This window comes from Schistocerca piceifrons, chromosome 3 (assembly GCF_021461385.2).
Source record: "Schistocerca piceifrons isolate TAMUIC-IGC-003096 chromosome 3, iqSchPice1.1, whole genome shotgun sequence".
NCBI classification, from domain to species: Eukaryota; Metazoa; Arthropoda; class Insecta; order Orthoptera; family Acrididae; genus Schistocerca; species Schistocerca piceifrons.
The window spans coordinates 533,050,859-533,076,484 of record NC_060140.1 but is presented as its reverse complement, the minus strand read 5'-3'; the positions used below and the strand labels follow the sequence as shown (position 1 = coordinate 533,076,484).

General features: G+C 42.0%; 1 protein-coding gene across 1 annotated transcript in view; it reads right to left on the bottom strand.

The window, feature by feature from the left end:
• Nucleotides 1-25,626, bottom strand: part of LOC124789980 (large neutral amino acids transporter small subunit 1) — a 361,571-nt gene that overhangs the window by 54,787 nt on the left and 281,158 nt on the right. Inside the window, exon 3 of the mRNA XM_047257523.1 lies at nucleotides 16,623-16,748. Coding sequence (XP_047113479.1) covers nucleotides 16,623-16,748 — 126 coding nt within the window. The remainder of the gene's footprint in view (nucleotides 1-16,622; nucleotides 16,749-25,626) is intronic.

Here is a 25,626-nt window from a genome sequence, read left to right as displayed (position 1 = left end):
TCGGTCGATACCTTGGAACCGCTTGTGTTATTAACGTACAAATGTAATCATTTCATGTACTCCACAGCATTGTTGCAATAATAAATCTTGAGGAACTGAAAACCTCTAAGTGGTATATTAATTTTTTCTGGCAGTGTACGTAATTTTTTACGTCATTTTATCAACATTTTCACGTCATTTTAGTATTAATTTTCCAGGTATTTGTAGATCTTAAAAATTCGGGCCCTGCAGTTGTAGGTCCTATTTCATATTCGTAAAGTAAATGAATTCTAACTAGGGGCAATTGCCCCCCTCCCACCACTGGCACCACCCCCTCCCCCTCCCGACCCAGCAGGTCACTGATTACGTTGATGTGCAGCTCGATCACACAGGCGTTTTAACATCAGGCCGAAGTTTTTCTCCTCCTGGCGTTCGAAATAAACCACTGTTTAGTCCAGCTGCTTTGTTCCCTCTGTATGTACCAATGTGTTCAGACTGCGACCCAATTCCGTCAGCTAAGCCACCGTCACAGATGTGATTGTCTGCAGACGAACAAATGGCCGTAATTTAGTAATCAGAAATCAATAGGTGGCCAACGTCAGTGTCATTTCGCAAACAGTTATTTACGTCAACACTTGTGTCGGAGCGTCCTGAAATGTTTTCAAATGATTCACGAACTCCGGTCGACATTGCCACCACTTTCATTATTCAGTGTACAAGTTTGTCAATGAACGTGCAGATGGCTGGCTTCCAGTCTGACACCCCCGAAATTCCAACTCCAAATCCAGTAGCATTGTTTTTCAAGGATTCTCCTTCGTCCATCCTATTCAGCGCACCTTTTTGTCCATGAACACCACCACCTTCTTTCCCTATCAAGTCATTTTACACCAGCAACAAACGAGGCAATACAACACTGTAAAACTTAACGTTAAGTTCAGAACTGAAACAGCCAGGATCCTTGTATGGTGGTCGGCTGTATCTTAAATGTAATGACTGTCGTCGACGATTGTTACCCTTATTAATTCCGGAGTATCGAATGCGCTACAGTTATTTTACGAAAAGTCCGGTTTAATGAGGGCCGGATAAACAAGGTTTCACTGTAATTTTCACAGCCCGCAACGACCACGGCACTAGCGTACTGTGTTGTCCCAGTAGGACATCTGCAGCTACACAGTTGGAGAGAAATCTTATTCGCGAGAAATAACCAAATTTGGCGGAAACAGACGCGCGCTTACTGTCACAACATTCGAGAAACAGGAAGTGCCCGCTATCTGGTAAGCTGGTGGTAGGTTGGTCAATTTAGCAATTGAAGGTCTGAAAGGCTTACTCGGTAAAGTGCGCTACCTAGCGGCGCTAACTGGCCGCTTCCTGCAAGGTCTGCGACCGCCTCCGCTCCACAAAGAGCTGCCAACAAACGCGGCTGGAAGTGGTAAGGAGGGCGGGAGAGCGGCAGGGACGATGGACGGGAAAACATCCCGACCTACCGGGGCGCTGCTGCAGGCTCCAGGACAATGGCCCAATCAGCTGCACTTAATGCGCGTTGTGACTCACCGACTGGCTGCCTAAGGAGAAGTACATTACCTCAACAATTGAACTAAAATCTATGAGCATTGCGATTTCAGCTCATCTAAACTGTTCAGCTGTAAAGGTGCGAAAATAATCAGTTGCCGTAGAATTTTTTTGTATGAAATTTCCGCCATTTGACTGTAAATTGTTTGTTTATTTCACACTATCATGTTTCCGACTTTATAGCCATTCTCAAGTGCATGCTGAAATATTACAATATATCTCATCTGCCTTTGACATGTCACTGTGCACAATGTCAGCCACATTATGTATCTTCGCTATGCGCTCACATCTTGAAATACGACAACTGATCTACAAGTTCATGACATATCACAGACAGGTGAGATACATCGTAGCTTTTCAGCATGCATTTGAGAATGGCTATAGAGCCTAAATCATGACTGTGTGAAATAAAGTTTACAGTCATATGGCGGTAATTTCATTCAAACAATTCTACATGACTGTAGTCCCCACACGAAGGAAAAATCATTAGTTGTCCTAGGGATTTCCAAACCGACCTTCGTTAGCGTACTTCCAACTCACGTTATGTTCTACCCCGTAAAAAAAACACTAGCTCGTCTTTGTTGTTGTTATTCTTGTTCAGTCCGAGGACCGGTTGGATGAAGCTCACCACTCTACTCTATCCCTTGAAAGCCTCTTCATCTCTGCAAAACTTCAGCAACCTAAGTTCATTCGAGCGCAGCAGAATGCCATCCCCCTCTTCTGTCTACTTTCCTCTTCATTTCTGCGTATGTAGTGCTTCCCACATCATTCATAATCTGCTGCATGTATGACTCCTTGGTCGTCCCCAGGGATTCCTTCCCTCAATAGCTACTCCCGATATTGTATCAGTGATGGAACTGGGTCTTAAAATGAGTCCTACGACGTTATCTCTTCTTCTGTGGAGGCACATTCAAAGAGGTCTGATTTCCTGTACACGTCTCAGCATCTTTTCGTTGGTAGCTCTGTCTCTGCAACTGATCTTTATTGTTGTTCTGCTGCACCAGTCCGCAGGACATCTAACTGTTTTCTCTATAGTTCCCCTATTGCCCAAGTTTCACACCCGTATAGGGCTACACTCAAAACTAATGCTTTCATAACCCGTTTCCTTATTAAAGTTTTTTTTTTTAATCAAATGCAACTTTGACCTGCTGTATTCTGCTTACAATTTCTCTCCGATTTTTAGTATCCCTTGTACTCTTGTTTCCCGAATAGGCAAATTGCTCTATCAGTTCCAGTTCCTCTCCTCCAGTTCTTATTCTTAAAGGTTCATATTCTTCCTCAGCACAGCATACCGTTCCTTAATCTTGGCTTGTTTGTTCTCATACCATACTGATAACAAAAAATCCTTTCTAGTGTACTGAGGATCTTCTCCAGATCTTCTGCTGTCTCCGTGACCACAGCAGTATCATTGTGTAACGCAGCACGTCTACTTTCTCCCCATTAATTTTGCTTCCCACCTCAGCAGTCCCATGAACTTTGTCTATAACTTCCTGGCACTTACTATAAGAGGTTTCTAATCACAGCCACTTCGTTCTTGTAGAAGCTGTGTATCACCCACGCGTCTAAAAAAAGACTTGCTTTCTTCAGTATTCTGAACATCTCTTGTCGTGTCATGAATATCTTTTCTCCTTAGTTTGATTGAATAACACCTCATTAATTATCCAATCTACACATCTGATCTTCGGCATTACTCTATAGCACATTTCAGAAACCTCTGATCTTCATGTCTGAACTGTTTAGTGTTCACATTTCACTCTCATACAAGGCTACGCTTTAGACAAATACCTCCAGGAAATACTTCATAACACATTTACAATAGAAGTTAACAAATTTATCATTTTTAGAAATGCTTCTCTTGCTGTTCTACTGTGCATTTTATATCCTCTCTACGTCAGGCAGTCATATACAATGCTGTTCAAGTAACAAAATTCAGCCACTACTTTTAGTGCCTCATTTCCTAATCTAATTCCCTCAGTACTGCCTGGTTTAATTCGAATGCATTACTTCACCCTTTGCTTTACTTTCGTTAATGTTCACCTTGTGTCTTCTTTTAAAGACACTATCCATTCCGTTCAACTGATCTTCCAAGTCTTTTATCCGACAGTTAGAACGTTATCCGCAAACCTCGAAGTTTTATAATTCCCTTTCTAAGTTTCTTCTTGGTTTCCTTTACTAATGCATAAACTCATTAAGATAAAGTGTAGACTACAACACTGTCTCACTCCCTTCTTATCTACTGTAGGACATATTTAAAAGAAAAAACAAAACAAAAACACAGATTACCGTACACATTTCAATCTGAAAAAAACCTGGGAGATTTCTAATTAAATACTTCTAGTACTAGATCCGCAATGTCGTGATAGCATTGAAGCGCTGTACAATAACAGAAGAAACAGAGTTACTTTAAGGTAACTATGAATATATTTACAATTTTTAATTATTTCTTTAATGGTTAAATGTATTGCAAATCATAAAGTAAGTGGTAACGCTTCCAGACTGAGTACGGAAATTCATAATGTGGCTTGTTGACAAACTTTCCAGAGTGTCACAGAAATGCTGAAGACTCAGACACTTCCTATTACAGTTAACTGGAATATCAAGAATAAATTTCAGTATCCAAAGAAAGCCTTCTTACAAAGTTTCAAAAACCGGTTTTAAATGACGACTCTTGAAATATCCTACAGACCCCTATGTATCGTTCCCGTAGGGACTGTCAGAACAAGGTTTAGTTAATTCCAGTGCGCAGAGAGGCATTTAAACAGTCATTCTTACTGCCGTCCATACACGAATGGAACGGAATGGAGATCTGTAACTGCTATGCACTTCACAGTGGTTTGCAGAGTCTGGTTGTACATGTAGATGTAGAGAGTATGGTTGTACATGTAGATGTAGAGTGTGTGGTTGTACATGTAGATGTAGGGAGTATGGAATGGATGGTAGATTTTGTTCAATTTTCATTGGTCGTATTTAAAGGCTTCAGATTTATAACCTCGTAAAGCAAGTAGCAAAGCGACATCGACAGACAATGAAGCCTGCTGACAAACGGCCCGAGAAGGCCGCAAACGTGTGAGCCTCCTGCAAGTGAGAGATGCCTAAGCTGCAGGCGCGCAATCCAGTCGGGCTTCATCGTGGAGATCACGCGCGTTTATACGTGTCAAGAAGAATTACGTACTGGAAGAAAGGAATGTTAGGGATTTACGTCTCGTTGACAACGATGTTATTAGTGATGGAACATAAACACTAATTGATGAATGACAAGAAAGGAAATTTGCAATGCCCTTTTCATTGTAACCCTCCCAGCATATGCTTTAGGCGAGTTAAGGAGAGTACGAAAATTTAGATATGGATAGCTGAACGGGGATTTGAACTACCGCCCTCCAGAATGCGAGTCCAGAGTCTTACCATCATGCTACGTTGCTGCCTATGTAATACAGACGTCAAATTCTAAAAGTCCAAAATTTATGATTTGTTGAAAGTGCTTCTCTTCATTGCTTGATCGTTACTAGAATAGTATAAATGTCACTGCGCTTTCTGAAAATCTCCTTTCGGCTTATGTTGCTCTTTCTTTACCGCATAACCAACCTGCTTTTACCATATTAGGAGGTATCACGGACAAAGGCGGGGTTTATTCGACTTGTACAAAGTACGTTCTTCGGGTCTATTCCAAACAGCGATTCGTCAGAGAACCAGATGCGGCTCCGTTTTAAATATCTACCTCCACGATGTGCTTACAAATAATTTATTCAGGTACAGTGGTTTCACATTATCAACAGTGTGCACCAAGGGATTGTGTGCGTAAGAGAGATCAACAAGAAAATGACCGCAATCGACTGACTTGATATTTCGGATTCTGGGGGTATTTTTTGCAAGGTTGCCGTTCTTGTTCCTCACAATTCTAGAAGACTCAGTTGAATGCATCACTTCTGTCTGTACCTTTTCCTGTGAAACTGTGTTCCATTGTTTTAAGTGTGTTGACAGTCTTAAAATAATAATAATACAGAGACAGCATTTTTAACCTCACACTTTAGCTGTAAACTGCTATCCTGGCAATATCTTTCCAAGTCACCCATTCCTACCAATCATGTTGCTGAGACATTACACCTGTTTTACTGAAACCGAAATGAAAGTCACCATACACTGAGGACTTCTTGAAGATATAACACTTCATTAATGCCCCAGTTATCATTCACACATTTTGCTGACGTTTATATATATGAAACCGCTACCGGCTTCGACCTCCCCAGAGGTTATTATCGTCATCAATGTACACTCACTCTCCGACGTCAATATCAGACACACTACGTTACCTTAGGCAGCCATTCAAACTATGTGATACATATGGCGTACGATGATTGTCAGTGTTCTTTATAAATCTCTACCAATTTGTTTGTGATCTGTTTGGCAACAAATTCCTTGGAAAATAATGAATCGCGCCCTTGTATTTGATTTTGGGCGCAGAGCGTGTTCCAGTTAACAGTGGCGCCACAAATCTTCGATTTTGTGACAAACTGCTTTTCTCGAGAAAAAAAAATTGTGTTTCCCATCATCGCAGTCATCACCTTTAGTAATTGGCATTATTACTTCCATATTCATTTCATCACTATGATTCACATATTTATTGTTGGATGTGAGGTCCGCCAGTTATGCAAAACACCATTTTTTCTCAGTACCCAAACATGTTTCGGCACCACTGTGTCATCATCTGTGGGTTTTCGTTTTTATGTATCCTGTAATGTGAACATTTTTTTAAAATTGATTATAAAATTATTTGCATATTTAATTCAGACAATAGATCTTTTCTTTTTGTAAATACCTTTACATTTGGTGTGCATGAATTTTCTGGTTCACACCAAATGTAAAGGTATTTACAAAAAGAAGCGATCTATTGTTTGAACTAAAGATGCACACAATTTTATAATCATTTAACAAAAATGTTCACATTACAGAATAAATAAACATGAAAACCCACTGATGATGGCATAGTGGTGCCTAAACATGTCTGGGTACTGAGAAAAAACGGTGTTTTGCATAACTGGTGGACCTCACATCCAACAATTTCAACTGCAAACACGGCCAACCCAAGGAGCTGTAAATCAAAATGATGAATATTCACGTATTTAGTTATAGACAGAACAGCGTACAGGTATCGGACAAAAATACGAAAACACAAAGAGAAATGCATGCTTGGACGTAAGTGCACAAGCTAGCAAGCTTGCAGGTTATGGTGTTGCACTTTAACACGAATAGCACCTGTGCGGAGTCCTCATTACGTTGCAGGTATCGGTCGGGGTCAGAACAGTGCCCTGTGTGGTACCTTATGTTGGAAGTAAGGGAATTCGAAAGTGGGAAACTGGTAGGAGTTCGTATGGTGGGTGCTTCCGTACCCAAAGTAGCCGAAGTGTTTGACATCTCAAGAGGCACTGTATCGCATACAAGGAAAGTGGAAAACACCAATCGGACGGATGTGTGTGTTGAGCGATCGCGACAGACGCTCATTGAATACTGAGAGAAAAATAAGGGGACGACAGCTGAAGTCACTGCGGAACTAAACGTCACATTCGCGAATCCTGTCAGCACAAAAACAACATAATGGGGGCTCCAGAAGCTGAAAATTGCGGGGACTGGAATTGAAAAACCAAAACGTCAGTAATGCAAATATCATATCATGAAAACGTAGAGCCGAAGTCATAAAACCTGGACTGTTTCCAACTTCTGGCTGAGTTCATGTCCCAACAGTGAAACGTAGCTGGGGCTTCGGGCAGCCATATCGTGGTATTCTGCGGGATCACATCACTGTCAAAGATTATGATCCATCTTGGCTGATCAAATCCATCCCAATGGTGACGCTGGTTTCCAAGGACACGCCTTTTCACACAGATCGCATCGTCCAAGACTTGTTTTGTGAGTACGAGGATGAATTGGTCACCAGACCTCAGTCTTAATGAGCCTTTGTGGTATACTCCGGAGAGAAGAGTGGGCGGTCGCTATCCACCTCCATAATCGTTACCTGAACTGTTCACTATTTTGCAGGAAGAATGGTAAAAGATTTTTTTTTGAAAACCATATACGACGTACTCTACCGGTCAAATGTTTTCGATCACCTGTCACAAACTACGGATTTGTGGTTAAAACAGGGATTTCGTTTCGAATATTCTATCATATGCCCATTCTGATAATAAAACAAGCATGAACATGTGAAGATAAGCGCCTTTGTTGTGCATCTGGTTGTTCGCATAGAGGGGCGCTGATGAGTATCCGGTTCTAGGCGCTTCAGTCTGGAACCGAGCGACCGCTACGGTCGCAGGTTCGAATCCTGCTTCGGGCATGGCTGTGTGTGATGTCCTTAGGTTAGTTAGGTTTAATTAGTTCTAAGTTCTAGGCGACTGATGACCTGAGAAGTTAAGTCACATAGTGCTCAGAGCCATTTGAACCATTTTTTTGATGAGTATCCACAAGAGCACTGACGTGCCTTTACCTAAGACGGTACCACGTGAATAGCCATTATTCCTTCAGCTGTCTGTGTACCAACCAGTTCACACTACTTTACAGTACGTTGTGTGATCTATTAGTGTGTTTGCATACGTGATAAGTTTCAAACCGTATTACCTGCTAATGGGACGGAAGCAGGAGAATGGAATTCAAAAATGGTTCAAATGGCTCCAAGCACTATGGGACTTAACATCTAAGGTCATCAGTCCCCTAGACTTAGAACTACTTAAACGTAACTAACCTAAGGACATAACACACACCCACGTCAGAGGCAGGATTCGAACCTGCGATTGCAGCAGCAGCGCCGTTCCGGACGGAAGCGCCTAGAACCGCTCGGCCACAGCGGCCGGCGAGAATGGAATTGAAAAACGTGCTGTACTAGTAGCTCTGCGTTAGGAGGGCTGTTCTGATAGGACAATACCCTCAAAATTTGGCGTAACCCAGTATACAATGTTGTTTACAATGCAGCTGTTCAATAAAACTGGTGCCAATACAAGTGTTTCGCGATCTGGGAGATCCCGAGTAACATCAAACATGGAAGATCAGTTCATATGTGTACAGAGTAAACGTCATGGGACACTTACTGCACGTGAAATTCGCGAGAAGGTAAATTGCTTGCGAACAACTTTAATCTCAGTCTCAACAGTGCAACGCCGTCTGCGTGAACAAGGTTTAATGGGGTGCATAGCGGCCGAGAAACCTTTATTTCGCAAACAAAATAAGCTGAAAAAATTGCAGTGGACACAGCAATGGTACGAAGTGTTATTCACGGACGAATCCAAGTTTGAAGAGGAATGTGAGGAATTGAAGAATATGATTTAGCCATGTCAGTCACTTCAGTTGAATCCTAATGAACCCTTATGCGTGAACTTGACAGGGAGGCCGGAAACCCGAGATCACCCTAATACTGAACAACTATGGAATAATTTTCAGACTTGTTGGCCTGCAATATCTGCAAAAACGCTAGAAAATCTGAACGGCAGGAACTCGTGCAGCTCTTTTGAGGGCAAAGGATGGGAACTTTGTAGAGGCTAACATCTAAACCAATTTGTATTGTACTTAATGATAGTTGGTTTGCTTAGTTTGTACGACGCGTTCGCACATTTTCAGAGTATGTGACCGCATTATCGATATATTTTCTCCGAAATTTCGGTCACTGCTGCAAATGGCCTTCCTCAGATTATTTTGCTTATTAACAAAGCGGTCCCAGACACTGAAAAACTTTATTAACGGTTAAAACAGCCGAAAAAGTCTGCGTTTACATGAAGTATACAGCTTTTATCATAGGTGATCGAAAACTTTTGACTGGGAGCTGTTTCGCATGCTAACGGTTTTCCTACACCGTATTAGGCATGATAGTGTGTTGTGTTTTTGGTGATTCCATATTTTTGTCTGCCCACTCTATTTAAAAACTCAAGCCCTCGATTCCTGGGATGAGGAGTTCGTAGTTTATTTCACTAATTCGTGAGAGAGGCATACAGGGTATTGGGGGTGACAGTGAAATTTGTGGTTTCAGTGAAGATAGGGATGGGAGTGGAGTGGGGGGGGGGGGGCGGCAATCAGCCCACGCTCGTCTGAGGGGGTGGCGGCCGCGGTCCGTCCTGACGAAACGTTGCGTCAGCCGCAGCAGCAGCCGCAGCGTGGGTGGAGAGGTGGGTGGCCGGCTTACGTCACCCCTCTACTGTGCGCTCTCTGCCTCCCTTATGGATGAAGGATGTTAGCGCGAGGAATCTTGTAGTGCTATACCCACTTTCGCCTCCATTTCGTATCAGATCCGAAACTGACCTTTTATAATCCGAGAAGTAATCGCGAAACATTACTAAACTTCAAGTCAACGTAGTCTCATACTAAGGGAATGAGCGTAATGGAGCAGATGCAGTATCCTGCATCGCTGTTCGATGCAAGGACGTGCCGTAGGTGGTTCGCCGTTGCCTCCCTCCGACATGTTATGAAGTGTCTACCTGAGTCGTGTGGATGACTGATGAGCGCTTATACCATATAGGGTTTGTGTTGAATGGATGTAAGGAAGGGAGAGGATGAAACCCTCTGCAGGCAGATAGCCCACTCTTCTCAAGTAGCACTAAGGGGGCCGTAGGGCTTAATGTCCCCATCCGACGGATGGATCACGATCGAACAGTGGTTAAAAAAAATGGCTCTGAGCACTATGGGACTTAACTTCTAAGGTCATCAGTCCCCTAGAACTTAGAACTACTTAAACCTAACTAACCTAAGGACATCACACACATCCATGCCCGAGGCAGGATTCGAAACTGCGACCGTAGCGGTCGCGCGGTTCGAACAGTGGTATATACCATCAATTCATGAGACGTTACGCAGAAGTTTGGAATGTAATCCAGAGCATTGGTGCCATCTCTCCTCCACTTGCTGACAAATACTGGTAGTCAAAATTTTCCAGTACAGGATACGATGATGTTTCGGATTGTGGGGCGCTCAACTGCGCGGTTATCAGCGCCCATACAAATTCCCAACCTTTGCTCAGTCCGAACGCGCCACCTTCATGAACGATGATGATGAAACGATGAGGACAACACAAACACCCAGTCATCTCGAGGCAGGTGAAAATCCCTTTCCCCGCCAGGAATCGAACCCGGGACCCCGTGCTCGGGAAGCGAGAGCGCGACCGTGATACAGGATACGAACCGGCATACATCAGAGTTGACCACCACGGCACAGGCGTGCGTTACAGACCTCGGTATGGAGGCGGGTCTGCTGAATTTATAGTGTGTATTCTTTATTCCTACCGTTCACTTTCTACCACGGTGTTGAAGCTACATTTTAACAGGCGGGACCAACAACCTGTACAGTGTCATATATCACTCGTGTCTCGAAATTAAGGTTATAAGTACAGTACAACACAAGTACAACGACACATATAACTTTGATTTCGAGACATGAATAATAAGTGCAGTACAGTGCAAATTATTTAGACACAGGCACATGCAAAAGCATAAATTCAAGTTTGTTTTGCACCCTTTAACGGCACTACAAAATCTAATTTTCATTTACTGTCATCGACACACTATGCTCTGTCATGGCAAGCAGTGAGTTTAACATATCGTCGACGACGACTTCTTTAGAAATGGAGGACAAGCTAAGATTGGACAACGATGTGGAAGTAAATCAGACGTGTCCTTTTCAAAATTTGAGACCACAGGTAAGATGAATCTGGTTAGCTATACGAGGATTTCAACTCCAGTAATCGCAAATGTGATCCCAGTGCTTCAATTACTGCACCACCTCTCTCAGTATAGTTCCTGTCATCTAGACAAGTTACCAAATGAGGAATGGAGGAAGAAGAAGACTAGGAAGAAGAAGAAGAAGAAGAAGAGAGACAGAAGTAGCAGAGAAGACTAGAAAATTAACAACAAAATAATAATATAGTGGAAGAAGGAAGACTAGAGAGATGGGGCACTATTGGCGTCAATATGGATGTCGTTTGACGAGATCTTTAGAACAGAATATCAGATAATGATAAATTCAGAGAAACCTGAATGACAGTCACCTCGTAAACTTGTAAACTCTGCGAAGTGATCCGTCAGTTTACTACGAAACTTAATTTGAGCTTAGCTATCGCAACTGTCGAGGGCAGCAAAACGTTGTGACAAAATCTTTACTGTCACGCTTTCGTATGAATCAGCTGCACAACGATTGGAATTCACGATATCCAGTTTTATGGCGCTATACGATAAGTCTGTTGATTCGAAAAAAGCGTTTGGGGCCTGAAGATGGCAAAATGAATTGCCGAAACTGGTAGGTTTCAAAATAAAATAAAATAAAATATCTTAAAATGCACGACTGTTGGAAAAGTTTATTGGATTGAAAAGAACGTACCAGCCGATGTTCCCGGGCCGTAATGGACCAACAGAGAAATCTTTTTTGGCGACTGTCACTATTTTACTGCTACAGTTTGACCCGAACTGAGTCTTTCGTTGGAACGCTATTATCGTCACGTATTTGCATGATATTATATGTGCATACTAAATTTACGTTCAATGCTTTTCGCGTTTTTGTAGAAAAGGTATAACGTGCGCCTAAATGCTTCCAATTTAATTCCCCTACAAAAGTTGACATCGCCGCTTATATTTAGGAGAATCAAACCAGGGCATAAACTGAAGTAGGAAGAAAAACAAATATTCGGAAATGAGATTTCTTAACTTGTAATGGTGGAGTAAAAAAATCCAAGATAGATCAATGTCTTCAAAAATGCTATGCAACAGAGCTTTCTCTAAATGATTAAGATTGTAGAAAAATCGCTCTCTTAGAAAAGAGATTCTTTCCCCTATTGACCTCATTTAAAACATCGCATTTCGTGGCTCACAAATTATCTAAATGTCAACATCAACATCAAGGATACATTTTGTTCTCAGTTTTCTTGTAACAGTTAAATTCTTAACTAAGCTCGCTATGAAGTGAGTCAATGCATACTCATTCCTTTTTAGAGCGCACGGTCATCTTTCGACACGTTGTACATGTTTCACGTGCGTAGTCAGACATGATTCTTCAGACTCTGTATAAAACGACGTAGCATATCACTGCAACGAGGTCATTATGCCAAATCAGGTGTTTAAGTAAGAATTCACTCTACAAATATCACGCCCTGTGCACGCACACTGGAAACAATGTCCAGTCTGACACGAATTCGACAAGAATTATTGCAGCAAGTAATGTGTTTATAATACGTTGAATGAATTCATGCTTAAACACTGGTTTGACAATGTTCTCGTTTCAATGCCCTTTTATATAGATGACTAATAATCCTGTCCAGTTATGCACTTGAAATACAGAGGTTGGGCGTTAAAATAGAAACACAAAACACTACCATGACTAATACGGTGTAGAAAATCCGTTGGCATCAAAACAGCTTCCAGTCGTCTCGCAAAGGGTAAGTACAGGCCCCGTATGGTGTTCAAGGGACAAGGGACTTTTTTACCATTCTTCCTGCAAAATAGTGACAAATTCAGGTAACGGCGATGGAGGAGGATAGCGACCATGCACCCTTCTCCCCAAAGAAGACCACGAAGGTTCAATAAAAGTGAGATCTGGTGACTGTGGTGGCCAGGGGAGATGTAAAAATACATCCTCACGCTTACAAAACCAGTCCTGTATGAAGAGGAGGAGCTCTGTCGTCTTTGACCACGCTACCACCACCGGGGAACGATATTGTATCACGAGATGGACCTGATGAGCAAAATGATCACATAATCCTTGGAACTAACGCGACTCTGCACAGTACCCACGACACGGCTGCCCAAATCATTACTGGACTCCCAGGATAACGCAAACGGCAACAAGAGTGAAACAGTGTGAAACAATACTTATTCGACCAGATGACATTCTTCCATTGCTCCATTGACCAGGTTTATGGCTCCGGCACCACATTTTCACGTTACGCACATTTGCATTACGATGAGTGGTTCTGGAATACAGCTCGTCTGCAGTTCCCTGCTTATGGAGCTCCCTTCATGTTTTGGTGTTGACAGTGTTCGCAAGTGTGACTCTTCAGTTCTGCAGCTGCAGTACCCATATTTTTCCCGACAATGATGGTCTCTCACGGTCATTCAGCACACACTCTCTTCTGTGTTGCGACGTAGAGATTAATTCCGCTTTCCCTGTATGCTGTAAAAATATTCGATACGGTGCCTCTTGAAACACCAACAAAACTTTGGTTACGGAAGCACCCAACCATGAGCACAAACAATTTGCCCACGTTCGAATTCACTTAACTCCGACATAATGCGTTCACAACTACACAGAACACTGTTTTGACTACTACCAACACTTGCAACGTCTGACGGAGCTGCACAAGTACCGTTTATTGTCAAATAAAACAGCGCAACCTGCAGGCTTGGTCAGCATGTGCATTGATGTTCGAACATTCATTTCTCGCAGTATTTCCATTTTCGTTCAATCGCTGTACGTAAATAAGGCTGACACGATGAGTCTGTCTTCTTAAAAGAAACGATTATGCACTGACGCACTTCATAGTGACACACACACAATTTATATATAAATCAGGTGCGAGTAGGATCCGCGCGCTGAGGGTTCTGTTCAAACTTAATTATGTACATAGACAGTTCATACAGTCTAGGAATCGAGACACACTAACATCTCTGCCTGTTATCGACTTTGATACTGGCACGACATCGACTCCGTGGATTCCAAGACTTTCGAGACTGTTTTAATATCATGTTTGACGTCGGATGACGTGATGTCACATGACATGACATGATATAAATACAAATTTACAATTTTCGAATTTTTGTTTTGGTTGTACTGTGAAACCTTGCTTCTTATCAAATTTCATGATTCTCGGCCAACGGAAAGTAATCTATAGGTTTTAGATGAGTGAATTTGCGAGTATCAAAATATGTGTCATTAATGGCCTTATTTTTTGATGGCTTTTTTGAAGCTTACTTTTATTACGTGGCCCAGGGACCATAAACCTCAGTGCGTGACAAATTTCAGCTTGATACGTCTATCCGTACTTGAGAAAAAGGGATTTTAACAGTCTGTTAGGCAGGCAGACAAACAGACGGACAGGCAACGAAACGATCCTATAAGGGTTTCGTTTTTACCTATTGAGGTACGGAATCTTAAAAACTAATGTCTTTTACTCACACTGATGCAGTACACAGTTTTGGACACCTGTACTGTAGTAATGATCTTTGCCCCACGGTAACCTACATTACTTTTTCCACAGTTCTATTTCACTCTCCATCTGAACAGCACAAGTTTAGGTATTATGGTGCTCTTAACAGGAGTCGCAGCTGTTGCCACCATTTTTACTCTCTGCCATGACACCCTTCACGCTCACATGCAGTTTGAGGAATGACATATACAAGTAGTGTACTTACGACTTAATAACAGGCTGTAAAGTAGTACACAACCCTACGAGTTTATCATTACTTCTAGCTTGTAACTGTACCGTGACACAGCATAGAATATTTATCAATACGTTCATGTTTACGCATTTCCGATTCCATTGCTCATACTATTGTTATCCCTATTATCCAGGTTTGATCATTTTAATCCATATTGTGGTATAAATCGGGAGAGAAATAAAATACAGCAAAATATTTTAGATAAAAGTTGTATGTGACAAAAAGGGTCACGTATTGCTGCCAACGGCCGTAATCTTGAACGTGGTTTTGCAAGTAATTTGGAGGTTAAAGTAATTTTTTTTTAATGGGAACCCTAACATTTGATTCAAGATTTCAAAAGGCTAGCAAATTTTACGTATAATAGAATACATTATTCAAGGTCATGGCTAGTTCAATGAAGGTCAAATACGCAAATATGTTTTTAGTTCTGGTAGGGATTAACTTAGAACAGACGAGAGGTACAACGTAAACACAATGTTACATACAAATTGGAAGGTGCATCCCGAGCAATGAGAGGCGAGGGGACTCATTCAACGACTTGTAAATCCACACAATCTACGTTTTATTTATGTTTGTTCTGTCTTGTAAATGTCACAGTAACATTTATAAGCTGTGATGTATTTATTTTTGCTCTTTCCAAATCCGACGTCACAGATAGGGGTTTCCATGAAACCAAACTCAACCTTCGAATGACCTTCGATAAATACCTTTAAATCATGGTTACTGGTAGAGCTACATGACCCCTTTGGCCCCTTCCAGCCATCTAACATTCTATTTTGCTGTATCCCTTCTCTTTTCCGATCTAATCCCTACCAGAACTAAAAACATATTTGCTTATTTGACCTTCATTGAACCAACTATTACCTTGAATAATGTATCATTTTATAAGTAAAATGTTTAGCTCCCTTCAAACTTTGAATCAAATATCAGGGTTCTCAGTTTAAAATATTATTTTAACCTCCAAATTACTTCGAAAATCACGTTCAATGTCACGGCTATTGGTAGCAATGCGTGACCCTCTTTGCCACTTACAGCTTTTATCTAAATCATTTTGCTGTATCTCATCTCTATCCCGACTTATTCCTCATGATGGATTAAAATGGTCCACTCTATGACTAATGTGCTTATGATTTATTAACAGGCTATAAAGCAGTACACAATCCTATAAAGTTTGGTTGCTTACAACTCCACCGTGATATGGTATAGAATATTTATTAGCACATTTATGTCAACACATTTCCTTGTCTATTGGTCATACTACTGTTGTCTCTACTATATTTCACTGATACGTTGTGTCACATGCTTGTAGATGCTTGAAAGTGGCGTAACGCCGTAATTGGAATATTATAAATACTTCTACAGCCTGAAGTGGAGATCGACGCCCTTTCGACAGCCAAAAAATGGTTCAAATGGCTCTGAGCAATATGGGACTTAACATCTGAGGTCATCAGTCCCCTAGAACTTAGAACTACTTAAACCTAACTAAACTAAGGACATCACACACATTCATGCCCGAGGCAGGATTCGAACCTGCGACCGTAGTAGTCCTGCGGTTCCGGACTGAAGCGCCTAGAACCGCACGGCCACCGCGGCCGGCTTTCGACAGCCCATACAGGCTGCGGAACCATGTTGCAAGAGCTTCTGTGCGGTGCATCGCAGCTGTACATTACAGAAGGTACTCACCTAGGCAGAGTTGGTAGCCGCCGGCGGCTATGATGACGAACAGCGCCAGGAGCTTGGCGTACGTGAACACGTCCTGCACGCGCGTCGCCCACTTCACGTCCCAGCAGTTGACGAACGTCAGCACCACTGAAACACGAAAAACACAAACCCACTGCCATCAGCTACGTAAACAGAATACAGTAATTATCAGTCTGTTAAATATAGTGAAATGCATTGGGAGACACTGCGTTGACGATCAACAGCCGTATTCAACTAAGAATGAACTCGCGAACTGCGATTACACAGAATGGCGCAGTTAAAAGTAACCCGCTTCCCCTTTGAATGCGAATGCAGTCTTCCGACTTCTGAAATAAAGCAAACAGTTACAACAATAGACAGTTTTACGCAATAATTGTTAACTTTCTTCTGTCAGCATTTCAGTTTATGTTATCAGTGAAGTTACACGTTTCTCTTTGCGCTCTGCAAACTGAAAAAAAAAAATGGCTCTGAGCACTATGGGACTTAACTTCTGAGGTCATTAGTCCCCTAGAACTTAGAACTAGTTAAACCTAACTAACCTAAGGACATCACAAACATCCATGCCCGAGGCAGGATTCGAACCTGCGACCGTAGCGGTCTTGCGGTTCCGGACTGCAGCGCCTTTAACCGCACGGCCACTTCGGCCGGCTCTGCAAACTGACTTTCTCGATAGACGAAAGAATTGAAATTATGGGAGCAGCTGTGAAAACAGGTTCGATAAAAGAAACTCGCGAAATTCTCAGGGGTCAATAATTCGGACAAAAGACTACCAGCAAAGGGAGCAACACAGTCAGTATAAAAACTGGCGCACCTACGGGACTGTGCAAAACTGGAAACGACAAACAATTCCTTCAGTTTGCATACCAGATGGTATTACAGACATTCGAAGAGGGATTGTTCAGAGCCCAAACAAGTTTACATGCAATTACAATGACATGAATACCCCCAGCTGCATACAGGCGTTGATATAAGTCAACGGGGGCAGTTGAAAATTTGTGCCCCGACCGGGACTCGAACCCGGGATTTCCTGCTTACATGGCAGACGCTCTATCAAACTTTTTTTTTTATAAGGGAACCACTTTTTTATTTTTTTCTCATTTTGTTCGATGTTGTTCATAGCATTTGTTCGGTGCGGATGCGCCAGGACACCCGTTCAAGTTCAGTGTTGAGCCGTTGACTTCAGTTTTTTTTTTTTATTACAGAGGGCAGCCAACCCTCTGACCGACCACGCTGAGCTACCGTGCTGACGTCCACCTGAGCCACCGAGGACACAAAGGATAGTGTGTCTGCAGGGGCCTATCTCTGGCACGCCTCCCGTGAGACCCACATACGCAACTTATTGTCTCGCACTATATTCATAGTGCCCTGCCCATTATACACATTACTCGCGGCTTTACTGCCGATTCCCGTAAGAGGATGCACTGTTTGTGCATCTGCACAGAAGAAGATGAGCATATATAAAGTTTACAAGTAAATTGGCCCAACAGGCGCATTTAAGGAGGAGGACTTTGTCAGTGGATATTGAAGAGTCTTAATTTGAAGCCATGTCGTGTGGCGGTTGTGCAGCAATTACAGGAGGAAGATAGTCAGAAACGTATAGATTACTGGGCATGGTTTTTGAATAACCTCAACGATGGTTTGTTAGACCCTTCCCGTTACAGAAAGAGTGAAGAAGCATGATTTCATCTTTCCGGTCACGTGAATTTACAGGACACGAGGTACTGGGCAACGGAGAACCCTAATATTATGTGCCAGAAACCACCCCATAATGGAAAAAAATCAGCGTTTGGTGCGGTGTAACAGGCAACGCGCGTCATAGGGCCTATAGTTTTTGACACTACCCTCAACACGGCTGCATATATGGCAATTTTTGATATATTCTGTGCTCAATTCACTGAATATGAAAGACAATACTGCTTCTTCCAGCAAGATAGGGCAACATGCCACACATCTAAGGTATCGCTCGAACGAGTCCATGATGTCTTCACTGAGGAACGAACTGTCAGCAAACATTTGTGGCCACCACGTTCGCCGCATCCAACAACATGTGGTTATTTCCTGCGAGGACACCTGAAGAAACAAAACCACACACAATACAGGGACCGAAAGACGACATTAGCCATGGAGTTGCTGCCATGGATATCCGAACTTTACGCCGGGTGTATCTGAATATGCTTAGACGTGCAGTTCCGAATAAGCTGTAGAATATTTCAGAACAAATGAAGATTTGCGCCGACCCGGGACACGAACCCGGGTTTCACGCTTTCGCGACTGGCCGTCTTAATGTCAGATTTGGGCCGTTCCTGGAGGGGTGCTCGGATAGCCGAAGCGGTTAAGGTGACCGCTCGCGATATGCGGGAAATTCGGGTTCGCGTCCCGGTCGGGCACGAATTTCCGTTTGTTCTGTAGTATTCTAAAGCTGATGAACTATAATCGCAGTTTTAGAGTTGAGTGTTAAATATAGGGTTTCATTACGTAGGGCAGAGAGGTACTAGTCTTTTTAGTATAGAGTTTGCATCACTTCAATACGTTCTCAGTTAGTAACAACTTGTGCATATCATCCTCGAGCTGTTAGCCCAACAATGGACTCCCTCCAGTCAGAGCTCTCACAAAGAATCGCTTTATTAGAATTAATGGTCACTATGGCTCCTGTTCTAACTAAATTCTACCATAGGAGGGGGACCAAAATCAACACACTGTTCTTATGTAATTCTAAGAATCTATGGCCAAACATTAACTTTCAAGCCTCCTATGAACTGTTGTAACTGCACTTACGTAAATGTACACTGTTTTCACATCAGACTCAAGCCAATTAAATCTGAATTCTCATAGTGAGCAAATATATTACTGCCCCTTTTATATGCTGTAACACCCTCAGGTACTTACTGTAACGAGTCTTTATTTAAAGCCAAGGATGTAATTGTCCTCCAGAGAGCACCACATTAGCATACAGCATAAAAGCAATGTAAAATTCGTGAATAATCTGTTTTCCAATAAAACTGATGTGCGACTTAATCTTGTTTGAACTCTGGATTTTTGCTCCTTGTTTGCTCTTTCGAATGGACGTGCACAGAAAGAGGTTCTGTATTTGATTTTGTAATACACCTTTACAATTGGAAATTATCTTTGTTTCATTCGTATTCATAATTATCATGATCCTGTTCTAGTAACTGTGAACTATTTATACGTTTCCAGTTAATTAGGCCGTTGGAACTGGGTGGCTGGGTGACGCAACGATCGCGCGCCATCATCGCTCTGTCGAACGTACCTTTTCACAAATCGAGCCAGCAGTCTAATTTTACTTTTTTACGAAGTCCGAATCGCAATGCTATTATTATGACAGCCATTTGTTACATTGTATCCAGAATGAGATTTTCACTCTGCAGCGGAGTGTGCGCTGATATGAAACTTCCTGGCAGATTAAGACTGTGTGCCCGACCGAGACTCGAACTCGGGACCTTTGCCTTTCGCGGGCAAGTGCTCTACCATCTGAGCTACCGAAGCACGACTGACGCCCGGTCCCCACAGCTTTACTTCTGCCAGTATCTCGTCTCCTACCTTCCAAACTTTACAGAAGCTCTCCTGCTTTCTTTCAGGAGTGCTAGTCCTGCAAGGTTCGCAGGAGAGCTTCTGTAAAGTTTGGAAGGTAGGAGACGAGATACTGGCAGAAGTAAAGCTGTGGGGACCGGGCGTGAGTCGTGCTTCGGTAGCTCAGATGGTAGAGCACTTGCCCGCGAAAGGCAAAGGTCCCGAGTTCGAGTCTCGGTCGAGCACACAGTTTTAATCTGCCAGGATGTTACATTGTAATTTAATGCTAGTACGGTCCTGCATCACCAAGCTTTCCCGCTTTCCAGCGATAACTTCAGCGCCTGACTGTCACAATAATTTGAGCATCTCACGTAACGTAATACTATTCGACGCAGTAGGGGTGCCGATTTTATCATTGACATAAAATTCTGCACCTCTCTGCCCCTATTATTATAGTACTTCTGCTGTTGTCATTGTGATGTGTCCCACCTCTCCAACAATTAACATTAAAAAAAACACTTCATCATTTCATATATTTCATTTTAAAAGGCTACGTTACATTACTTAACTGTAAAGTTTGTCCAGTGATCTGTACATATATGCACAACTTAGAATATGCACTCTGATGACCCTATCGTGTTTTGTCAAAATTCCACTGTCAGTTACTCCTTCGGTAATAAAGAAAAAATTCTCTGTAAGACGTCTTGCAGTCCTTAAATAATAAGCCCATCTTTGTAGATGACGTATTCTTTCTGTTGTTGTTAACATTTCTGCCTCCTAGACGTACTCTTTGCTTACATTAGATAATAGTGCAAGGTCGGCATGGTTATGTGCTGATTTGGCATGGTTAAGGGGTGGCAGTATGCTGTTCCTGTTGCCACTGTTTCCGCGGGACGGAATGTGTGTACCCAAACTGTCTGCATGTAGTGTTATGCATGTGAAATTGAGCGTCTAACTAAACAAAATAAATAAATAAATAAATTTTAAATTTTGCTTCTCACGCTTAAATACTGTACGTGGTGGAAAATTATGATTACTTCTGTTTAACTCTAACAATGAAATGCTACACAAAACTGGAATGTGATCGTGCTGTGTCTGATTCATAAATTGTTATCAAGAACATTTTATTTCGTATGATATGCTAAACAGATAAAACATTTCGTAATCTGTGTTAATAAATGTCTTTCATAAAATAGGTCTACTCCAAGCCAAAGTTCCTTGTGATTTCGGCTTGTGGGATTTGAATAAGGTCACTGAAAATATCTGACCGTGTCGCCTATCAGGAAAATCATCGAACTACTTTAACCTAATGTCGAAAATAGCAGATTGCTTTTTCGGATACACAATGGGTACGTAAAATGCCGGTGAAGCCGATTCAGAACTGTCTCACAAAAACCTCGTCTAACATATGCCAGCCGGCCGAGGTGCCCGAGCGGTTCTAGGCGCTTGTCTGGAACCGCGCGACCGCTATGGTCGCAGGTTCAAATCCTGCCTCGGGCATGGATGTGTGTGATGTCCTTAGGTTAGTTAGGTTTAAGTAGTTCTAAGTTCTAGGGGGCTGATGACCTCAGCTGTTAAGTCCCATAGTGCTCAGAGCCATTTGAACCATTTTTTGAACGTATGCCACTTGGCTCACAATATTTTTGAAATTAAGTTGTGGATGGATCGCATAAATAATGCACATGACTTTGAACAACACTTTGCTTTCGGATTACATTTACAACATACGCTTACATTAATTCAAAAATGGTTCAAATGGCTCTGAGCACTATGGGACTTAACATCTATGGTCATCAGTCCCCTACAACTTCGAATTACTTAAACCTAACTAACCTAAGGACATCACACAACACCCAATCATCACGAGGCAGAGAAAATCCCTGACCCCGCCGGGAATCGAACCCGGGTACATTAATTCAGCAATGAACAGCAGTCAGAACCAGAATAAATTTAAGAGAAGAGTCGTCACAAGCGAAAGTTTTATAAATATTTGCGAACTGTGTAACTAGTTAATTTAAAGGGTGGCCTGATACCTTTCGACCAGCACCCCTTTACCGCCCCCACCCCTTCCCTTCCGCGGGACGGAATGTGTGTGTGGTGTGCCCCAGCTATCTACGTGTTGGATTTTTCAAGTAAAAGTGAGCGAAAGTTTTCTAAATGCTTGCGAATCGTGTAATTGGGGCGAGACTTGGGTACCAGCCCGGTATTCACCTACTGGAATGTGGGAAACCGCCTAAAAACCACATCCAGGCTGGCCGGTACACCGACCTCATCGTCAGTCCGCCGGGCAGATTCGACCATGGGCCGTGACAACTTCCCAGTCCTGAAGCGGTGGTTTGACGCGCGCGGCTACCCGGGCGGGTAGTTGAAATCTTTGCTTGTTGGGAAATAGTGCTAACTTTGCTTAGTGGGTAATCTTTACATTGTAAACAAAAATATTAAATATAAAAGCAGATGTCCAAAGCTACAACTGACTTGGGCAATTTGTGAAGTGATTACGTGCCACGGTTTTTTGTGCGATGTATGTGTACATTCTCCCAGAAACATATAAGAAGAAAAATGAGGTGTTACGGCGTTCGCTAAGGCAAAGGTAAGTGCACACAAGTCACCCAATTCATATGTAAGCAACTGTAACATATCAGCATGTTTTTTTATCCTTTAGAAAAGTCATAAACATTGCAGATAAAGGGAGGCTAGCTTTGCAAATGTTCTTATGCGGTACTGGTGAGGACGAAATGTTATTGGACACTATGATACTGTGTTGAAGGAAGTGTGGCCATCTGAAAATGGGCATTATAGCCCAAAAGCGGTCATGACAGCAAAATAAAGATTTTTAAGTGTTCGTTGCAGGTTGCGTTCTCTATAAACTATTCTTAATTGAATAACAGCCATGTTGATCAAGTCCAGCATGTGAAAAATAACATTCCCGATAGTGTTCTTAAACATGTTTTCATTCAGAACTATACTATGCTAGTCTTACATAGACCCTCTATTTCCAGTTTTGGGCTCTTTTTAAGCTGCCTCGTACAACTAAAAGACATACAACTGGTAGACACAGACCCAAAAGTGTCGTTTTCACAGCCGGGACTAGAACTCGCGACTCCCACTTCGAGAGTTGTTCTATAGTCTCGAGACCTATGATTTTGATCGATGAGGCCCACTGACTACGTTTATTAAGTTCATTAAATTTCCTTGATATCGCAGCTGCACAAGAACAGTGTTTCTTGGAGTTTCGTGACAGAACATAATGCAGATCGTCGAAGGTATGACCAGGAAACGTAAGATGTTTATCACTAAGAGTACTTTTTGATTCCACCAGAGTTCGCAGTAAACTGCGATTTACGTTGGTGGCTCAAAATAATGTAGTTGTCTGAAGAAATTTGCACGTAAGCTACGTTGCGGCGGCATTCTCGTCTATTTTCGGATCATATGTTAACACGCAGAAGAGTCGTAATGGCGAACACACGTTTTCCGCTATGAAGATAAGTGCAGAAACGGACTGCCACCTGTGCACGCAGTTACGAGAGTTGCGAGCGCACAAATATTGTTTCGAGGTTGCTGTTTGTCGAGCTGTAAAACTGTAACATCTATTTCAGTAGTTTGAGAAAGCTAACAGAAGGACAGGCAGAGTACTAACAGCGACACCTGGTGCGTCAAAGGTACTGCGCAGACAAAGGGGCCCTTTTGTAAAACAACCCTGACACGTAGTAGATTGGCATTTTTCGTAAAGCATGGAAAATCTATCCAACAGAAATTTATAGTGAGTGGCTGATATGGGTTAGTTGCTGCATTTTTAAACATAGGATTATGAAATGTTTTTTGCTGTTTTATTTTCGTAACTGAGACCACATTTTATGGTGTACACGTTTTCTTCTGAGCAATAATTGCTCTGATATTCTAAAAGTAACTTGGTAGTCAGTTCACAAATGGAAGAAATGTATCACGACGAAACTTTGTCACCACAGTTAAAATATGTTGTTTAGCATCTAGAACACAATCTCCCCATCGAGAAAAGTCTTTATCACTCCCTGTGCAATTACCCAGGTTATTATTTGCTTAATTAGTTGAAAACCTTGTAGACCTAGAGTTTTTTTGTAGCCACGGTTTCAATTGTGTGACCTGGTCCATGCTTCACAGTGATAGCTCGTACGTCTTCTTCGTAGAGGGAAATTATTGGGTGGTAATGTTGGTTTCTCTGTCTTCTCCAATAACGAAGGCGGCAGGAAACCTGACTAAAAAAATGCAATTCGTCCACGCTCCCGACAAAGTTAGTCGAAAGATTTTGCAACATCTGACCACAGTGCAGAAGTACGAGTAGTTAAGCGTTTCGCGAACTTGTGCGAAATTCTGTCCTCCGTCTGGGGTAGAGAAGCAATGTTTTGAATAAATGATTTAATTAAACGGGAAATGCTTTCATTTGCAGGGCAACACACACACACACACACACACACACACACACACACATACACACACATACAAAGTAATTTCTGTCCCTTCAAACGCACAATGAAAACTCGCTCGAGATATTCAGAATTTGTGCGCCGCTGGACAAAAACAAAATGATGAACAAGTTAGGGGCGATAAAAAAAATAGCGTCTCTCCATGAGTATCGCGACCTAAGTTTACTACAAAATTACGTTTTTTTTTTTACTTGAAAACTTTTAATACCATATAAGAATGAAGTGCAAATTTCTTGTCGAGCACGTGGAGCGTATCGACGCAGGTTCGGCAACTGTAGAAATATTTTTGAATAAAATGCCAGCGGCTGTTGCAGTTTTCTTTTTACTTTAAAAACCAAGTCCTGTTTCGACTCCCAAGGCCGTTATCCAGTGGCACATGTCAGGTGTTTTTTCGACTGCTTTGCAAGTGAGCAGTTGTCAAACCCTAAAAAGGTATAAACGCAGGCCGACCTGTAAAAATCCACTTTCAAAACGAATGGTATTTCATGAGAGCAGTCGAAACAAAACTGTAAACACACTCACGCGTTATAATTTTTAGAGCTAAAACAGAACGAACTTTGTATAACATTTTTACAGGTATAAATTGAAAACCACAGAAGATGACACACAGCTGTCGAAACAGGTTTGGGTAACAAAAAAAAAAAGAAACATCTTGTATTTTGCAGAAAACTGAGTTTAAAAATCCCAAAAGTAAATAACACGTTAATTTTAGGAAAAATTTAGTTTTACGAACTGAATACCATTCAAAGTTACAAAACTTAAAGAGATTAACAACAGAGATAACTGCCTCAGTAACGAACTTGCTATCATTGTCTGCAATCCCAAGTGGGCTTCAACACCAAAGTACATTACTGGACATAGTTCCAAAGGGAGGTGGTATACCGTTACTATCCTGTGATTTTCTAACTGAATTAGCCAGCCAGTTATAGAAGAACTTGCAGTTTAAAGCTGATACCAAACCATCGTGCCACTTAGTATTTTTCACACATACAGACTAT